At 32.0% G+C, this 19581-nt stretch overlaps 2 protein-coding genes and 1 pseudogene across 2 annotated transcripts; 2 read left to right on the forward strand and 1 right to left on the reverse strand.

The window, feature by feature from the left end:
* Window positions 1-943: 943 nt before the first annotated feature.
* LOC120274649 lies at window positions 944-2320 on the reverse strand (annotated as a pseudogene).
* Window positions 2321-2891: 571 nt separating this feature from the next.
* Window positions 2892-3825, forward strand: LOC120274650. The gene is made up of 2 exons (XM_039281184.1): window positions 2892-3113; window positions 3187-3825. The coding sequence occupies exons 1-2, from the start codon at window positions 2892-2894 to the stop codon at window positions 3823-3825; spliced, it is 861 nt and encodes a 286-aa protein (XP_039137118.1).
* Window positions 3826-5985: 2160 nt separating this feature from the next.
* On the forward strand, window positions 5986-10462 carry LOC120274462 (sugar transport protein MST4-like). Its single transcript, XM_039280996.1, is given in 6 exon segments — window positions 5986-6189; window positions 6724-6776; window positions 6779-7048; window positions 7990-8114; window positions 8474-8762; window positions 9642-10462. Coding segments are annotated over 6 exon segments (1509 nt in total). The 5' UTR covers window positions 5986-6086; the 3' UTR covers window positions 10311-10462.
* The last annotated feature ends 9119 nt before the right edge of the window (window positions 10463-19581 follow it).

Here is a 19581-nt window from a genome sequence, read left to right on the forward strand (position 1 = left end):
TGTGCTAATTTAATTTTTATTTTATATGTTTTTGAGGAAACAATTGATTTTTTTCTCTACATGAAAACCATCAAATGTCTTGAATGGCCTTTGAAAAAGTGGATTTTTTATTTTAGATTTACTCATTGATTAAAATAAATACAGGTAGGTACTGAATACAGTTGCACATTTTGTCTTTCTAAAAAAAAACAGTTTTAGGAAAAAAAATTTAAATAGCAAGGTGCAAAAATTTAAACAGTTAAGTTGTACATGAATAAAAAAGAACTTAGGAAAAAGATATCATACCAAGGTGTAGGAATATAGAAAAAATCTATACAATAAAATACAATATTTTAAATGGTTGAGTTAATTAAAAAAAAAATTGAGATCAGAAAATAAATAAGAGGCAAGAAAATAAATAAATAAGGTGCAGGATTGTAAACACTTGGGAAAAAGTAACCGACACTTGCTTATTGCAAGAGCAGTATGTGGTTGAAAACCTCATGACCGTTTATATGTGCATAATGTTAGATTTTATATTTTTATACTAGTTGGTTTTATATGGGCTTAGGCCATCTCCAACCCAAAACTCTATATTTACCAGTACTCAAAAATATAGTTTCTACAGTGAAAGTTTCTCCAACCATCATCTCTATTTTTAACTCTAAAATAGAATATTCTAAGAATATTTTTTTTTATTTCACAATTTATATATTCATACTATCCACAAATTTAATCATATTTAAATCTTTTTCACTTTTAACCATTGAATTATTTAAAATATGATTTTAATTTTTATAATTATTATAAATACTTATTAAATATAAAATAAAATTCAATTGGTTAAAAAATGCAAATACAAAAATCAAATATTACATTAATTACTTAATAAAAACATAACATACAAACAAGCACCATTGGTAAAAACAACACATTATTGGAAACTAGAGTAACACATAAGTTTTTAATTATCTTCGTTATTTGCATAGCGCAACCATAAATGTTCAATCAAGGCATTGTGAAGTGCAAGATGAGTGTCTTTGTCCTTAATTTGCCTGTAACGACCAAGAAATTGTTCAAATCGAGCATCTTCATCTTGTACCAATTCAACTACTAGGGTCGTCACTTCTCTTACATCCACGATTGGTGCATTGATATCTCGTTCATCCTCGACTATCATGTTGTGCATTATAATGCATGCAGTCATTATGTCATGTAAAACATTTTTCCTCCAAAACCGTGCAGACCCTCCCACAATTGCAAAACGAGATTGTAGAACTCCAAATGCTCTCTCAACATCTTTTCGGCATGCTTCTTGTCTCATTGCAAAATATTTTTTCTTCGGAGTTCGTGGTTGATGAATAGTTTGTACAATAGTAGGCCATTTTGGATATATGTTATCAGCTAAATAATATCCCATATTGTATTCATTTCCTTTAATGATATAATGAACAGGAGGAGCAATACCTTGTGCTAGGTTGGAGAACAAATTAGAAGACTCCAAAACGTTTATGTCATTGTTGGTGCATGGCATACCAAAATAAGCATGCCATATCCAAAGATCATAATCTGCTACTGCTTCAAGAATAATGGTTGGGCATCCATACCTTCCTCTATATTGTCCAGCCCATGCCGTGGGATAATTTTTCCACTTCCAATGCATACAGTCCAAACTTCCTAACATTCCTGGAAAGCCACGTTGTTCTCCAATGTATAAGAGTCTTGCAATATCATTAGCATTAGGTGATCTAAGATATTGCTCAGTGAAAATCTCTACGATTGCTCGACAAAATCTTTTGAAGCTTTCAATTGCAGTTGATTCACCAATTTTGATATATTCGTCTGTAGCATCAGCAGGTAAACCATATGCCAACATTCGAAAAGCAGCAGTATTTTTTTGCAAAGTAGATAACCCACCTCGACCAATACCATCACAACGTTGTTGAAAGTAACTATCATGGTTCTTAACTACCCCAACAATGCGAAGAAATAAACTTCATGACATTCGATATCTTAGGCGAAACATTTCAGCATTATATCGTGGGTTCTCCGAAAAGTAATCATTCCACAAATTGCGATCTGCCGCTTCTCGATTACGATTGATAACAACATGGCCTGGAATAGAGCCACCATGGGAGCGACGGTTGTTCAAATGACTAAGGGTTAACTCTAATATCATGCTATTATTTTGAATAACCCGATGCATTGCATCTTCTTCCATTGAAAAGAGACCATACATCCATAACATATTGTCAATATCATCATCATCAGAAGATGATGATGATGATGATGACAATATGTTATTTTCAGTATTTGATGCTCCTCCAACGTTGTAACTCATTTTGTGTATATATTTATGGGTTCTATAGATGGAAAAAAATAATAAAATTGTCAATTTATAAGAAAAAGTTTGATATGATGAACTCAAATCCAACGGTTTTGATGTGGATGAAATCCATCCGACGGTTGATAGGAAGATAAGGTGGTGCATTATTGAGTTTGCTTGTCTTCTTTGATTGGGAAGTGTCACATTATTTAAATTGCTTATCTTATTGTATTGGAAAGTGTAATGAGTCTTGCATTGGGAAGTGTCACATTATTTAAATTGCTTATCTTATTGTATTGGAAAGTGTAATGAGATAGGGTTTGATATGATGAACTCAAATCCAACGGTTTTGATATAGATGAAATCCATCCGATGGTTGATAGGAAGATAAGGTGGTGCATTATTGAGTTTGCTTATCTTCCTGCATTGGGAAGTGTCTCATTATTCAAATTGCTTATCTTCTTGCATTGGGAAGTGTCACATTATTTAAATTGCTTATCTTATTGTATTGGAAAGTGTAATGAGATAGGGTTTGATATGATACTCTCCTTATGAAGATGTCCACCTTTGTGAAATTTACATGGAAATGACTCAAGACCCCATTATTGGTACGAACCAGTCCTTAGAACAATTATGGGCTCGAGTTGAGGAAAAATACAATCTGACAAGAGATAAATCTTGGGTAGAGCGTTCTGCTCTGTCTTTACAATGTCGAATACAAACAATAGAAAAGGCAGTGAAAAAATTGAACGGATGTATTCGACAGGTGGAAAATTTGAATCCAAGTGGTGCATCAGACCAAGATATTGTAAGTATTTTATATATTTTATTCTTCACAAGTTTATATTTTTACAAATACATAACTCTGAAATCATTTATAGATGAATCGAGCAAAGAGGATGCTTTTGGATGATCCTAACTACAAGAAAGGGTTTAAGTTTGATCATGTGTGGCACATTGTGAGGAACTTTGAGAAGTTTAAAGATAATGTCATGACATCTAAACAAATTTCTCGAAAGCATGCATTTGACTATTTATCATCAGAATCTAAAAATCCCACGCCAGAATCGCAAGCACCAGAATCTCCTGAACTTTCTCAATTTTCTTTTAACTTAAACGATAGTGTTGGTGGCTCACCTTCTGAACGCCCAATCGGACAGAAGAAAGCCAAACTGAAGAAAAAAATGGATGACGAAGTGACAACTTCTCTTAGTCGTCTAAAAGATGATAACTCTAAGATTATGGAGATGTTAGAGAAGACTAATGCTGATCGACAAATGTTCATAGAAATGCAGAGTAAAAATCTTGCTTTTCAACAAATGAAATATGAGGACAAAATCTTGATGCGAGATTTGAATTCTATCACTGATCCAAATATTCGTGCTTGTATACAAGCACAACAACAAGAAATTTTACAGAAAAGAGGGCATTTTCAACAACCACCTCCTTCTGGATCTAATATGTTTAATGACATCTTCGGCAATATTGGTGGAAGTGGCGATAACATACCGGACTATTAGCCCCATCTACTTCAAACTTTATTTTGGGTGTTGTAGTTTTTTTTATATATATCGCTTATAGTGTATGTTTTAAGATTATTTTCTATGTTTTTATCTTATCGCTTATGCAATTTTCGTTAATTTAATGAATTTATAATTCGCAAATTATTTTCTTTAATTTGATATGTCTTTATAATTAGCAAATTATTTTCGTTAAAATTTAATTATAACTTATTAATTTAATTTAATTATAAAGTTATAAATATAAATTGTAAAGAAATAAAACTAAATTTAAAAAGAATTAAAAAACAGAAAATCAAAACCGAAATTCAAAACAAAAATAAAAAATAAAAAATAAAATATAAATTTAAGAAAATTAAAAGCAAAATTAAAAACAAAATTAAAAAAGAATTAAAAAAAAAGAAAATCAAAATCGAAATTAAAAACAAAAATTAAAAATAAAATTAAAAACAAAATACTGTTGCTACAGTAGCGTGCAATATCCTGCGCGCCATTGTAGCAAAATTTTAAATTGGCGCAGGGAATGGGGCCTGGTTGGAGCCATCCCTGCGCCAAATCAAATATTTCATGACAAAAATACAGCACCGTTGGAGATGCTCTTAGGGGCCTTACACCAAAAAGTCTCAAGACTTAGTGGCTCAACTTTTATACCTATATATAAAGTCATTACACTTCTATTACACAACCAATGTAGTACTATATTTCTAACACCCTCCCTCAAGTTCAACTCGGTCGAACTTGCACAGACTTGTACACCAGAGGTCTGTTTACATGGACTTGTACACTACTTGTGTCTCAGAGGTCCAACACACATGGAGGTCATACATATATGGACTTGTATCACATCGGTGGCTCAACTATATTTCTCTGATACCATGTTAGATTTTATATTTTTATACTAGTTGGCCCTATATGAGCTCTATATGGGCATAAGGGGTCTTACACCAAAAAGTCTCAATACTTAGTGGCTCAACCTCTATACATATATATAAACTCATTACACTTCTATTACACAACCGATGTGGTACTATATTTCAAACACCCTCCCTCAAGTTCAACTCGGTCGAATTTGCACAGACTTGTACACTACTTGTGTCTCAGAGGTCCAACACACATGGAGTTCATACACATATGGACTTGTATCACATCGGTGGCTCAACTATATTTCTCTGATACCATGTTAGATTTTATATTTTTATACTAGTTGGCCCTATATAGGCTCTATATGGGCTTAGGGGCCTTACACAAAAAAGTCTCAAAATTTAGTGGCTCAACCTCTATACCTATATATAAACTTATTATACTTCTATTACACAACTGATGTGGTATTATATTTTCAACACATAATTTCACTCATAGATATACAGGTAAAAGTAAAATTTGCCAATAAAAATGTGACTAAATTTTTGGGGCGGCCTTGACCAACCCAATCTGTTTGCCGAGTTTAACTTTCACCTTTTATTTGCAGTACAAATTTTTATTATCCCTATCCGCATATTTGTAGGAACATCCCTTTCAAATGTGTCTCATAACTTACTAAAATTCCAAACAAGTTGAAAAAGAAGACTATCCATCTTATCCTCTTCCAATCTCCCAATAATTCAAAGTCTCAAGCGCAGCCAGTGTGGATCTCCTACAAGACAATCAAACTGAAAATGATATCAATAAATAAAAACTAAATTACTGAATAGTCCTTGATAAATTTAATTCTAATTATCACATAGCCCACGAAGGTTAAATCCTTTCTTTAGCTTCTAATTCTAATTCTATTGCTAACCCCAGTGAAGGATCTTTGATCATTGATGAGACAAAAAAATAAAGATAGAACTCCAATAGCAGAATTTTGTTAAAAAATCTAGAGAGTAATAAAAAAAATAAGTGGCATCACGGCAGGGGACAACACCAGCACCAAGACGGAAAAAAATATATAAAAGCAAAGGTTTAAAGAGGTTAGGTTAAACAAATAAACAAAAAAAAATTGAATTAAAATAGGGAGCAATAATAGATATATAAAGGGATCTATTATGAAGGTTGAACAAATCCAAGGACTATTTATTAATTCCATCTAATAAAAAATGTTTTCAATCAATAGAGGAGCCGTAGTTGTTTGACTCTTGCACATCATCATCATCATCATCATCATCATCCAAATCTTCATAAAAAATATCTCAATGCTTCTACTATATCCCATTCCACACATAAATTAATTTTCCTACTTCTTCTTCTTCTTCTTCTTCTTCTTCTTCTTCTCTTTTAATGTAATGATGATGGCCGGAGAGGAGAAGATCACACCGGTAGTGATCATATCTTGCCTCATGGTGGCCACTGGTGGGTTGATGGTTGGCTATGACATTGGTGTTTCCGGTAAGATAATATCTCATCATCCTTCTCTTAATTATATTTTTTTTATGTGTTTCTTTTGGTTCCTGTTGATTTTTTTATGAGAATAAATGCTTGATTTCTTATTAGTGAAAATACTAAAATTTAACTTAATTTTTTAAATGTGATTTATTCTGAAGATATATGCAAGTTTGTATTTTTTTTTTTATTGTTAAATTTGGATAATATTATTTTAATTTTGATTCTTTAACTTGTTGAGTGTTTCATCTGTTCTCCATAAAAAAGTTGTTGACTTGTTTATTTGGTTTATGGCACTCAAATACAATTTTATCCTTTCAAGGCGTGTGATTTCCAAGTGTTGAATTTATGATGCAATGGAGATTGATTTATTATTTAATTTAAAATTCCCTGATGTTCATATTAATCATTTTATTTTAATAATTTTGTATTTTATAAAAATCACATTCTGCATCCTACCGATTTAAAAAAATAAAATTTTGTAGAAATCACAGTAATAAGTATTCATTATTTCAATATATAACAAAAGTTCAATAACAGGTGGTGTTACATCAATGGATGATTTTTTAGTGAAATTCTTTCCCAAAGTTTATCGACGAAAAAACAAGAACAAGGACTAGAGAGCAACTATTGCAAATATGACAACCATGGCTTGCAATTATTCACATCATCTTTGTATCTAGCTGGGCTAACATCGACATTCTTCGCATCATATACAACTCGTCGTCTTGGTCGAAAAGCAAGCATGCTCATTGCCGGCGTCTTCTTCGTCGTCGGGGTGATATTCAATGGGGTTGCACAAAACCTTGCCATGCTCATCGCCGGAAGGATATTACTTGGTTGTGGTGTTGGCTTTTCCGGGCAGGTAATCTCAGTTAAATTTAGAATGTGTTTAGTTTGAAGTATTTACATATTTAGTCTCTAATCTCCTGTGTTGACAAGCTTTAATTATTTAGGGTTAAAATACATTAAAAAAAAGTCATCGAATTATTTGGAAAATTCTATTTGGATTACTAAATTATAAAAAATTTCAATTGGATATTGTGGTTATTTTGACACTAACTCTTATTTTTGTACGTCAACATAGTACCAATACAATGTTATAGTTTATTAATCTATTAAAAAAAACTATGTTAGACTTCATTTTACTATGTTAGCTTACTGTTAATAGTATAAATACTAATGTCAAAATAATAGTAATTCTTATGTTGAGTAACTTAAATAAAATTTATTATAATTCGATAATCCAAATAGAAGTACCTGAATAATTATGTAACTATCTTGTAATACTCATGTTAAATAGAGCTAAAAGCATAAACTCACAGACTAACTATTCGGTCTTGTATGTTATCATGAAACATCTTTTAATTAGTTGGTACATACTCCAATAATAATATAATTAAATCTTGAATTAATTATTTAATCAATATTAACTACCCTTTTTCTATCCATTAAATGAAATATTATTTATATTCAAATAGATATTATGAGATCATTAATTTTTGGCATCTTTATTTATGTTGTTTGTTGTAGAATTACATTTGATCATAATAAAAAAAAAATCTGAAAATAATATTTCAGACAACACTAAAATATATTAATTAGAAGCACAACATGTTTAAAACTCGAATTAAACAGAGTCATAAAAAACAATTTATTTCTTTTTTTTAAAAAAGCTCTAATTGAAGAAATCTCATTTATAAGAAATTAAACATATCTAGCATAATTTATGTAACACACTATGCTCAGTATTGATTCATTTATAACTTGCCATTTCACCTCACTATTATGCTTCGCCAATTTCAGGTTATACCCTTATTCTTATCAGAGATAGCTCCGACTAAAATAAGAGGAGGTCTAAACATCTTATTTCAACTTGATATCACCATTGGCATCCTCTTGGCCAATCTTGTCAACTATGCCACCGCCAAGTTACAAACTTTCTCCTTTCTCTAATTACTTTCTATTTTTACACATACGATAAGTGCATATATAATTAAGGACGTGTGTAAAAAAAGGTAATGACACTTCACTTTGTACATTTTTACTTAGCTGACATGAGAATTAGGTTGCAAGCCCGTTTGCACATTTAGAGATTCTTAGTATAATTTTATTTCGGAACGTATTGAGCCCAAACAATAAAAACCTCATAAACTAAACTTTATGCCGTAGTGCCAGTACCGCTAAATCAAAGATCCTTTAGCTTTAGTTTTAATTAGTAGTCATCAAAATTATTTAATCCATTAATAACTATTGAATTTTTATATAAATGAATGGCCTTGTTATGCAGGATACACCCTTGGGGTTGGAGGCTATCTTTATCTCTTGCCGGCATTCCAGCTATTCTTTTAGTGTTGGCTTCTCTGTTGGTTGTAGACACTCCCAACAGTCTCATTGAACGTGGTCGGATAGAAGAAGGCAAGGCAGTGTTGGCAAAGATTCGTGGTACTGAAAACATTGAGACAGAGTTTAATGAGATCATTCAAGCCAGCCGTGTTGCTCAACAAGTCAAGCACCCATTTTGTGACCTCATTAAGAGACACCATCGTCCTCAACTTATTGTTAATGTGTTCATCCAAGTAAGTCAACTAATTTCCAACATAAACATTTAATGATCTATTTGATTAAGATATAATTAGCTTAATTTTTGAAGTGTAAAATAATTTTAAAACAGGAAACATTAAAGTCATGTTATTTATTTATTTTTCAAATAATGGAGTTGAACCTAAAAGCATGGGCTCTGGATCAAGTTATTAGATATAAATTCAAAAATACACGAAAAACAATTATTAGTGGCTCAAAAAAGTTATTGATAATTCTTTGACTTTGACTAATCAATTATATATTAGTGTTAATTCTTTGACTTTGATTATTCAATTATTAGTATTAGCGGGGACGTTTCTGTCCAATACAAATTGATATTATTATGGAAAAATCATTTTTGTCACAGTTTATAATTACTGTTTTTAATTTAATTACTAGCTTTTCAAAATATCCATTTATAAATGGAGAAATGAGTTTCTATAAAAGGTATAGTTCATCATGTATTGTCGGTGATTTTTTTTTTTTTAACATCAATCTTCAATCTTTGAACCGGTTGATAGTAAAGAACATGTTTTTAATCACCTAAGAACAAGGAGATTAGTATGTATTGCAGATATAAGTGTTTGAAACAAGAAAATATATCACAAAAAATATATTAAAAGTAAAGTTGTTACAGACACAAGTATGTGAAACATTTATATTTATTATACCTAAAATTTATATTTATTAGCAATGTTACTGATTATATTGGAGAAAACATACATAAATTTTCCAAAACTCCAAAAATCAATTAACCAAGATGTACTTTTTCAATTCACAAGTAGTATCATTGAAATCCTAACAAAAATGATCGATCACCCTTATATCATGCTACTTCCAAGTGAGCATTACAAAGTTAACTGCATAACTTGCAGGTCTTTCAACAGTTAACCGGGATTAATGCAATCATGTTCTATGCACCAGTGCTCTTCAACACCTTAGGTTTCAAAAACGATGCTTCTTTATACTCAGCTGTGATCACCGGCACAGTTAATGTTCTATCAACCATTCTTTCTATCTATTCAGTAGATCGAATTGGTCGTCGTGTACTCCTGCTCGAGGCCGGCATCCAAATGTTCATTGCACACATCATGGTTGCCGTAATCCTCAGTATCAAGGTCTCCGATCATTCTAGCACTTTGAGTCATGGCAATGCAGTGCTTATAGTGGTACTAGTGTGCATCTTTGTTTCGGCATTTGCTTGGTCATGGGGGCCTTCGGCATCACTGATACCAAGTGAGACGTTTGCTCTTGAGGTGCGACCGGCCGGGCAGAGTTTGGCTGTCTGTGTGAATTTGGTGTTAACCTTTGTTATTGCCCAAGCTTTTTTGTCCATGCTTTGTGCTTTCAAGTATTTTATCTTTGTGTTCTTCTCTGTGTGGGTTTTGATTATGACTTTGTTTGTGATGCTTTTCTTGCCGGAGACTAAGAATGTACCGATTGAGGAGATGGCACAGAGAGTTTGGAAGAAACATTGGTTTTGGAAGAGGTTTTTGGTTGAAGATGAAGAGGAGAGGAAGATGAACGTTGGAGAGGAACTCTGAGTTCTTTTTAGTCCAAGAGAGATTTACAACTTAATTTTCTTTGTTTTTTTTTGCTATAATTATGTTTAGATAAAAAAAAAAAAAATCATAAGTACTAGGGACTATTTGGATTCATTTATGAATAACTTCTTAATTTATGTTATTTAAAAATATTCTATCAATTGTCTTTAGATTTTTTACAGAAACATTTATTTTATAAATTAAAAAAAATAATATAATCCATACAAAACATTCCTGTTACATCAAAGATCATTATTATCCCTGCAATAGATGAATTAGTATTTCAATTTCCTCTCAATTTAAAAGTTGTAGATTTGATCTCATGATTTATCATATTTAAAAACAGAAATAGTCTTTTCCCTTACAGAAGACCTTTCATTAAAAAGTAAATACATTAATCAACTTAATAAAAGGAATAATACATGATAACTAATGATTAAATCAATTGATACTGTTTATGATAACTCTATAAATTCTTTTTCTTCGTTTTTTTATATATCATCCAAATTTAACATTGTTAAGCATGGGCTTGAACCAGATGAAGTTTTCTTCCCCATTTAACTAGAAGAACTATGTAATAACTCTGATTACTATGTGATTATTTTATTAAATTTTTATCATCCAAAATAGTTTTATTTGATGTAGTTGTTGATTTGATTAGCTTAATACTTCCGCCAAACTTTTAAATTGATCGAGAATAATCGATAAATTAATTATGCATTTTTTTTTATCAGATTTCAAGTGTTAGTAGTAAATGTACTATATATATATATTTATATATATATAATCAAACATAGAATAGATTCAAGCAAAATATATAACCTCAATAACCAACTAGGCATGTTTAGAGAAGGACCGTCTTCTTTACCATTATTGCAATTAAGTTTCATTAAATAAGTGATTATCATTGTTAATGTAAACACTACAAGAAAATAGAGGTATCAGAGATGGAAAATTCCGTAACTGATAGGTAAAATTCCGTTGGTGATAACTTTTATCAACGGAATATTTCATTTGAAATTTTATTCGCTAAAAAACAAATCGCTAATACTATTTCATTAGAAAAACTATTCTGTCGGTGATGTTGAAATATCACCAAATGTAATTTTATGTTATGGAAAGTATTTATTACCAATGGATTTCCGTCATTGAAGGTGTTGATTACCAACGAAATTATGTTTTTCATAGTCTTTATCACCCATGGAATTTTCATCACTAACGATGTTTATTACCAATGGAATTATGTCTCTGATCGTCTTTGGGTGTGTTTGTTTGGGACTATTTGTTTTTATATGTAAAGACCAAATACTTTTTTATAAAATCCATTGTTTGTTTGGATGAATCAGTAAATCTTGGAGTATTTGGTTTTACACTACAGTGCCTTATTGGGAGTATTTCGTTTTACGCCCAAACCGGGCGTAAAACCAAATTCTGGGAAAAAGGAAATCAAAGAAGGAAAAGAGGAGGGGTTTCATACGAGTGTTGTCATCCTCCGCTCACACCGGCAAGAGCTTCTCCAAGGTCTCACACCGGCAAGAGCTCATCGAAGGAAGTCCTCCACTCACACCGGCAGGGGCTTGTGGTTCTCCCACACAATAGCATCGGCTCATCTCCTCCAAGGGTTCTTTAAGTGCTCTGTTCACGCCGTACTCCGGCTGATGATATTGCACAAGATCGAGCATCATCAACATCCTCTGGTTGCAAGAGATCATCTCATCTTTTGATCATAGCAAAACCTTTGCTTGAAATCATCTTCATCACCCTTTGTTAAGTTCTACCAATTGGATCTAATTTTCTCATGATTTTCCTTAGATTTATTTGTTCTTATAACTTTCATGTTTCTAGATCTAACTATATTTTTCTTATGCATTATTCCTTGTAGATCTTTAGCAGTGAGATAGATCTTCACTAAACTTTGAAGTTTCCTTCATATTTGTTGTTTTCTAGCTTAAAGGTAACTAATTTTTCTGATTTTTTTAGATATCCACACTTAAATCTTTGTAGATCTAGCCTTTTTCTTGCTTATTGGTATATTTTTCTCCAAAAATATGTTTATATATATATATATATATATATATATGCTGAAAATCATATTGTATGTGTTGTTTTTTTATTTAATATGCAAACATTTTATTATGGAATGCCTAGTATGAATACAAGACCTTATTAAGGTTGATTGCAGGTTATATTTACATGTATATATACATATGATCCAAAAAGATGAATGAAGATGAAGATGTACTTTTATTGTAAAAAAATGCCTTGGAGTATGTCTTAGAGGCATAGCATAAGGTAAAAAAGAAACAGTGATTTCAATTGCAAGATTGTTTAAATTTTTCTAATGAAAAAACAATAATAGTGGTTGTATTAGTCAATAGGATTGAGAACCAAGAAATAAGTGATTTATTCCAAAAGTTTTGCATTTCAGTTAACTGATCACATTTGACATTTAGTTTATTCCTAGAACAAGAACTAAAGTGCAGAAATCCAATAATATTGACATGATGAAGTAGTTAACTGATCACATTGGCAATTTGGATGTATGTGATCAATTATATTAAAATTGCAAGACCAGTGTAATAAAATGCAATTAGACACAGAGCTCCAAAACATTGAAATCCAATTATATTTAGTCATTTTATTTTGTCTTCTCCAATAATCTGGTTTTTGAAATGGGGTTTACAAGGAGAACATGCACACCTGCTCTCACTTATTTGTTCTCAAATTTTGTTTGGAGACATTCTTAATACATTGTCTGTTAGATTCTAGCTCTTGCCTGTTTGATTGATTTTCTCTGTTTTCTTTGTATTATTTGAACCTAAAGGTTTAGTATGATTACAATCATCACACCCTTTCTCATTATGTTCTCTCTTCTCCCTTATGTCAATCTCTGCATTGTTTCATTGCGTTTGGATGTATCACTGAATAAGAATGGGCTATTGTTGTAGATATATTCTAGGCTGTGCATTTTTCAATTGGAATAATATAATTATATGAATGCTCTGGATGATTGTAAACTTTTTCTTCTAGACAATTTTTTTATTTTTTATTTTTGATCATTTTATATTTTTTATAAACAATATCTGTAATTATGATATTTTGGAAGTCACATTTAACTTGTTTTTACTTAATATAAACATCCTAAAATGGCAGGACAATTACTGTTGGGTGTTCAACAATTTGTCAGGGTTACTGATTTAGAACTTAGAACTAATCACTCATAGCCAAATGGTTGTAGACCTATGCAATTTTGACTCAAGGGTTGCATGTTCATAATTTATCCCATGCTTGTTTATTAAACAAAGTTCTCTTGTTGCATATAGGTCTAAATTAGATTTCTTCAGTAGCTAGAAATCTTACTTTAATAACCTTAATTTAGATAATATTATTATAACTCTCTTTGAGAGGGCTTTCTCTCATATGTTTGTAGATAGTTTTAGGTTTCAAAAACTAGTTTTGTTTTTATTTTTGTTTTTTGTTTTTAAATTAGGTGGAGTTCTCATTGTCTTTTTGAGATCAAAATGGCATGGCACGCAGATTTCACTTTCTTTGGCAAGAATTACCTATTAATTTTGTCTTCATTTTAATTAGTTTCACAACCCTCTTGATAAGAAAAATATTAATAAACCTTTAAAATTTTAAATTTTATTATGTAATTTACCACAATCTCACTTAAATAAACAATATTATATATATACAAACGTTTAAAATAATAAAACTAGCTCAGTTAAGAAGCTAGAAAGAGCATTGTCCACTTGTAAGCCTACAAGTGAAATACCATATTGCCATATTTCCATAATTAATCAACATGATTAAATTATTACCAATTTTCCATTAATAAAACTAGATATCCTAAAATATCTGCATAAATGATGTAATGTTGAAATGGGAGCTCATTGTCATAAGCTTCTATGTGTTCAGTCACTACATCATATGAATGTATCACATTACATGGACTTGTGTGATTTATATCCGAAAACATATTAATTTATTTAATTAATTTTGTGATCTTTCACAATATTTTGTTGCATTATTTTGTGCTTTTATGGATCCTGATTTATTTTTTGTTTTAAATCTTTATATTTTTAAAAAATTGTAGATGGCTACGAATGTCAGGATCAGTTATCTATTATGCAAATATTTTTAGCTGTGGCTTATGCCGTCACGTTGGCTTTACGTAGCAAAAGACGTAGAGTTTGTAGAGAACCATCAAGAAATCGGTTAGTAATTAGAAAACAATATTTGTCCAGGCTAGTGGATGACAATAACACAACTAGTATCAACATGGTCCGCATGAACAAATCCACCTTCTTTAATCTTTGTTCTATAATGAGACGAAAAGGTCTTATGAGAGATACGTTGCACATCACCATCGAAGAACAACTATTGATGTTTTTACATACAACACAATTTTCTTAGGTCTGGTGAGACTGTTAGCATATACTTAAATCATGTGCTTTACACAATTGGACAATTACATGACGAGTACGTCCACCCACCTAGTACACAAACGTCAACATACATAGCATTGAGGTATACATTATACCCTTATTTCAAGGTAGACATACATTTTTAAATTATATCTTGAATTTACTAGCTAATAAATAATTGTTTGTTATACTTTAATAATGGTAGGACTGTATTGGGGCGCTAGATGGGACCCATATCCATTCTTTTGTTCCTGCATCTGAAGTTGCAGCATTTCGTGGACGAAAACCATATCCTACACAAAATGTGCTTGCTGCTGTGGATTTTAATTTACGTTTTACCTATGTCCTTGTTGGATGGGAAAGTTCAGAACACGATGCTCTAGTCTTACATGATGCACTCGAGAGGCCGAATAACTTGTCAGTTCCCGAAGGTATCTATTTTGTGTAGTTTACTATAGGTTAACATACGACAATAATCTATTAATTGATTTTTATTAGGAAAATATTACTTGGTTGATGCGGGGTACGCTACAAGACTAGGATTTTTATTTCCTTACAGGGGTTAGGTACCACCTCAAAGAGTTTGGCTCACGAACACCGGTGAACCATAAAGAACTTTTTAACCTTCGTCATTCATCGGCTCATACGACAATTAAATGTGCATTTGGTTCTCTTAAGGGGCGTTTTAAGATTCTCACATCTAGACCATTTTTTCCATTCAAAACTCAGGCTGAACTAGTCTTGGCTACATGTATTCTACATAATTACATCTTAAGTGGGGGTGAAGATGTGTTTATACCATCTGAGGAAGAGTGGACTCCGCATCGGCCACCCTCACAGAGTAGCACAAGGGAGCAAAGAGAAGAGGCCCAAGAATGGGTGGCATACCAAGAAACAATTGCATGCAATATGTGGGTAAATAAGTAGATAGTTAATAGTTTGCTTTTATGTAACCAAAATAAAAATATTTCTAGACCATGAGTTGTACCATTATTTGTTTGTGGGCCATTTTGTAAGACAATTCTTGTGGTAATTGATGGGATTCAATGTGTTTGGTAATTCAATGTTATTGGTAATTTAATGTTATGGCAATTCATCTCTAGGTCCTTACAATGTTTTTTTGGTAATTCAATGTTATGGTAGCTAAATTCTGTAGTTGTGTTTTTTTTTTAAAATTTTTTTTTGGTGTTATTGGTATTCAAATGTGTAAATTTATGAAGTATATTTCTTCTTCCTCTTAATCATCAAATATAATCTTTGGCACATAATTTTCATGTTTATAAAAAAGTTGGTTGTTGGTTTGCTTTGATATTGAGACAAGACATTTTTAAGAGAATTTAGGAATATGAGAATCTTTTGGCAACATATCTGCAGCCTCTGAATTATATGTTTCCACTTTCTTTTGTAATTTTATATTTTGATATCTTTTTATAGTATGTTCATTCTGAAATTTATGACATTGACTAGTTGATTTGACTAAACTTCAATTGTTCTTTTTTAAGAAACAATGCTTATGTTTTTGGAAATTGTAGAATAGACACCATGAGAGCATCAGAGGATAACCCAAACATCAACAGTAAGAAGCCCTAATAGAAGAACTAGTGGAAACAAAAGGTGGACATCTACTGAAAGCCGCTTCTTCATACGGTTCATGCCTTCCCAAGTGGAACATGGCTTTTAAGTCGATAAAGGTTTCAAACCCCAAGCATTTCATGTTGCAATTAAGGCAATAAAAGAGGAATTCGACATCATAGTTATTGAATCAAATGTGTCCAACCACCTAAGGGACAATTAAAGAATGATGGGCAAGAATTAAAAAATTGAAAGAACTAAGTGGAATGGGTTGGGATGATGGACTAGAAATGATAATCATGGGTGAGCCAGAGTATAAGAACTATATCAAGGTACTAATTTACTTGGAAGCAATCTTATTTATGGTTTCTTTTAATTTTTATTTATGTGTGAAACCCTTTACTAATTTGTTCTTGTGTACTAGATTCATCCACAAGATGAACCATTTCTAAACAAACCAATTGAAGATCATGAATTGCTGGAGACTATTTGTGGTAATGACCAGGCTAGTGGACATTGTGCTGTTCACTTTGGGGATGAAATTCTCATGGACATGTATGATAATGAAAACTTCCGCCAATTGACTCAAATTGGTGGTCTTGAAGATATGTCTTTTTGAGGAGACAAACTATCATGCAAATATGTCAACACCTATCCACACGCATTCAGAAAGCTCAAAACCACGGGGAGCAACATCCACTCAAACAAGAAGAGGAAAAGGAAAAAAGAAAATTAGTCTCCGAAGTTGAAGCAATACAAGAAATGAATAACACATTTGAAGAAGGCACTAGGGAATATGAATTCAACTCGTACTTTGTACTTTGCCAAAGACCTTATGAACGAGTGCATGAAATTAAAAACACATGGATATTCTGGCCATGAGATCAGTAGGGCCTATGATTGGTTGATGGCGGATGAAATGAGGGCCATATCTTTCTTAGCGAATGATGAAGAACTTAGAATATATTGGGCAGAGGAGTTTTTTGAAACAATGGCTAATCAAAGAGGAGGGTATTGAGGGCAAAATTTGAAAAACTTGAAGCTAATTTCTATACATTACTTTTGTATCAGTTGATGTCTTATAATGTTGGAATGGTCTATATATGTTAGATTATCTTATGATTACAACTGTCAGGGATATTTAACTTTGTTTTTTATTTGTATTATGCATGATGAACATCTTATGTTTTCCATTGTCCCATTTGTTATTGTCTTTATTGTCTTGATCCAGGGACACGTTGAATGGGAAGCACTAGATGGTGCATTATGAATGTAGTTTTCCTCTTTGAATCTTTTTGGGAGTGAATGAATGTTGTATCAAAATTTTTCTATGAAATGATGTTGTTGTATATATTGTCTCACCATATTTTTTTCTTCATAGTTGTATGACATATGGGGTACAAGAAGCTAATTTGTAGCAATATTATTATTCAAAAATATTAAATGAGATATTATGAAATGTAGTCGTTTATTTAATTAAATTTTGAAGTCATAACTCATTTAATCAATTTTTTATTCAAAATTTATTTAACATGCATAATTAAATTTTATTTAACTCGAATTATTTAATTAAAATTTAAGAACACAAGTAAAATATTATTGGAGAAGTCATATATTTAAAAAAATATCAATAATTTAGAAATTAATTTAATTAAAAAAATTTTAATGCTTATGTTAATTAATATAATAATTACAATCAATAAAATAACGTGGAATGAACAAATAGCCCCCCTCAAGTTTGGTTATGCACAAAAACCCCTCATGATTTTCAGTATTCACAAAAGGTCCCTCATTTATCATTGTCTTTCATTTTAAATCCACACCTTTGCTAAAACCATGATGTTTGAAAGGAAAAGACAAAAAAGCCCCGATGTAGTCATCAATGCCTATGACCATCTCTCCACATTAGGGAACGGCAGTTTAGTCGGTTACAAATCCCGATGGAGCTGCGATGGTTGTCTGTGTGCCTTTTGATGTTATCGGAGGGAAGAAGCCGAAGGACTTTCCCTTCTTTGCATTTGTTCGCCACTGTGAAGCTCTATGTTCAAGATTGAAGATATTGGGAAGAATTTTGTAAGAGATTCCATTGTTTCCTTAACACCATCTCTCCATTCTTGAATCAATGAAAGTCATACCTTAAGGTATTAAAGTAACATGGAAATCGCTAAAGGATTCTTGGTGGTTGTAGGGTTGTTTTTATCCATATATTTTGTATCTAGGGATTTTTTTATTGTTTTGTTCCTATGTAGTTGTGTATGTTTTGGTGTGTAATTTGGAATGCTGGCATCTTATTCCTCCAAGAAGATGATCTGCATGTTATAGTTGTATCCTCCAGTGTTGTGATGCGCGAGAGAACATCAATTATGTGTGTTGTGTTCAGATAGATAGTGTTGCATCAATGAAAAAAAATTGTTTCTCATTAAAGATGTTATTTACCATTTAGATTAAATGGTTTCCATTTAAACTATCGTGTTTCCGCTTATTTACACTAGTTTCCGCTTAATAATTATTAATGGCTCATTAATTGTTGGTCTTACTGAAGGTACTGGAGATATAGCCACCAACTTTGTCAAAGGGAGGTTTTATTTGGTCCCAATATTGGAAATGATTGCCGATTTGAGACATAGCATGAGTTTCAGAGCATTGGGAAATCATACAAAACACTCTTTTCTCATCTTTAACCGAAATTGAACTTGTACTACAAGAGAGGGGATTGCTCGATGCTCTGATGCAAAGATACGATGAGTGCTCACAAAAATTCAAGATTGGTGAGAGTCTACTGAGTTTCAGGCCCGAAGATGTAGCGATTATTCTTGGCCTCAAATGTGATGGGAACGTAGTAGTTTTCAAGAAGAAGAAAACACAATCAGAATTTCGAAGCAAAATATTTCTCCAAACATATGAAAGACAACATACGGATTCTGTCAAAAAACCCCTTGGTGAGGTTGTTCGAAAGAGAGGAGAAGAAGTAAACTATGTGAAGTTATTGTTAGTGTACATTATGGGAACCATGCTGTTCTCAAACACATCATGCTCCATCCCTAATTGGGTTATAGACTACGTGAACGATCTTCTTGCATTGAGGTACTATGCATGGGCGCAAGCCACACATAAGTGGCTTATGGAGGACGTCCTACAAACGGCAGCCAAAGTGCAAGCGAGGTGTTCCGGCAAGAAGACAAGCACTGGCTACTTGAGAGGATGTGTTGTCTTACTAAATATTTGGTTCTATGAGGTTACCGACATCTGGTAAGAAGGTGCGCTTTGGT

This window comes from Dioscorea cayenensis, chromosome 13, assembly GCF_009730915.1.
Source record: "Dioscorea cayenensis subsp. rotundata cultivar TDr96_F1 chromosome 13, TDr96_F1_v2_PseudoChromosome.rev07_lg8_w22 25.fasta, whole genome shotgun sequence".
Taxonomy (NCBI): domain Eukaryota; kingdom Viridiplantae; phylum Streptophyta; class Magnoliopsida; order Dioscoreales; family Dioscoreaceae; genus Dioscorea; species Dioscorea cayenensis.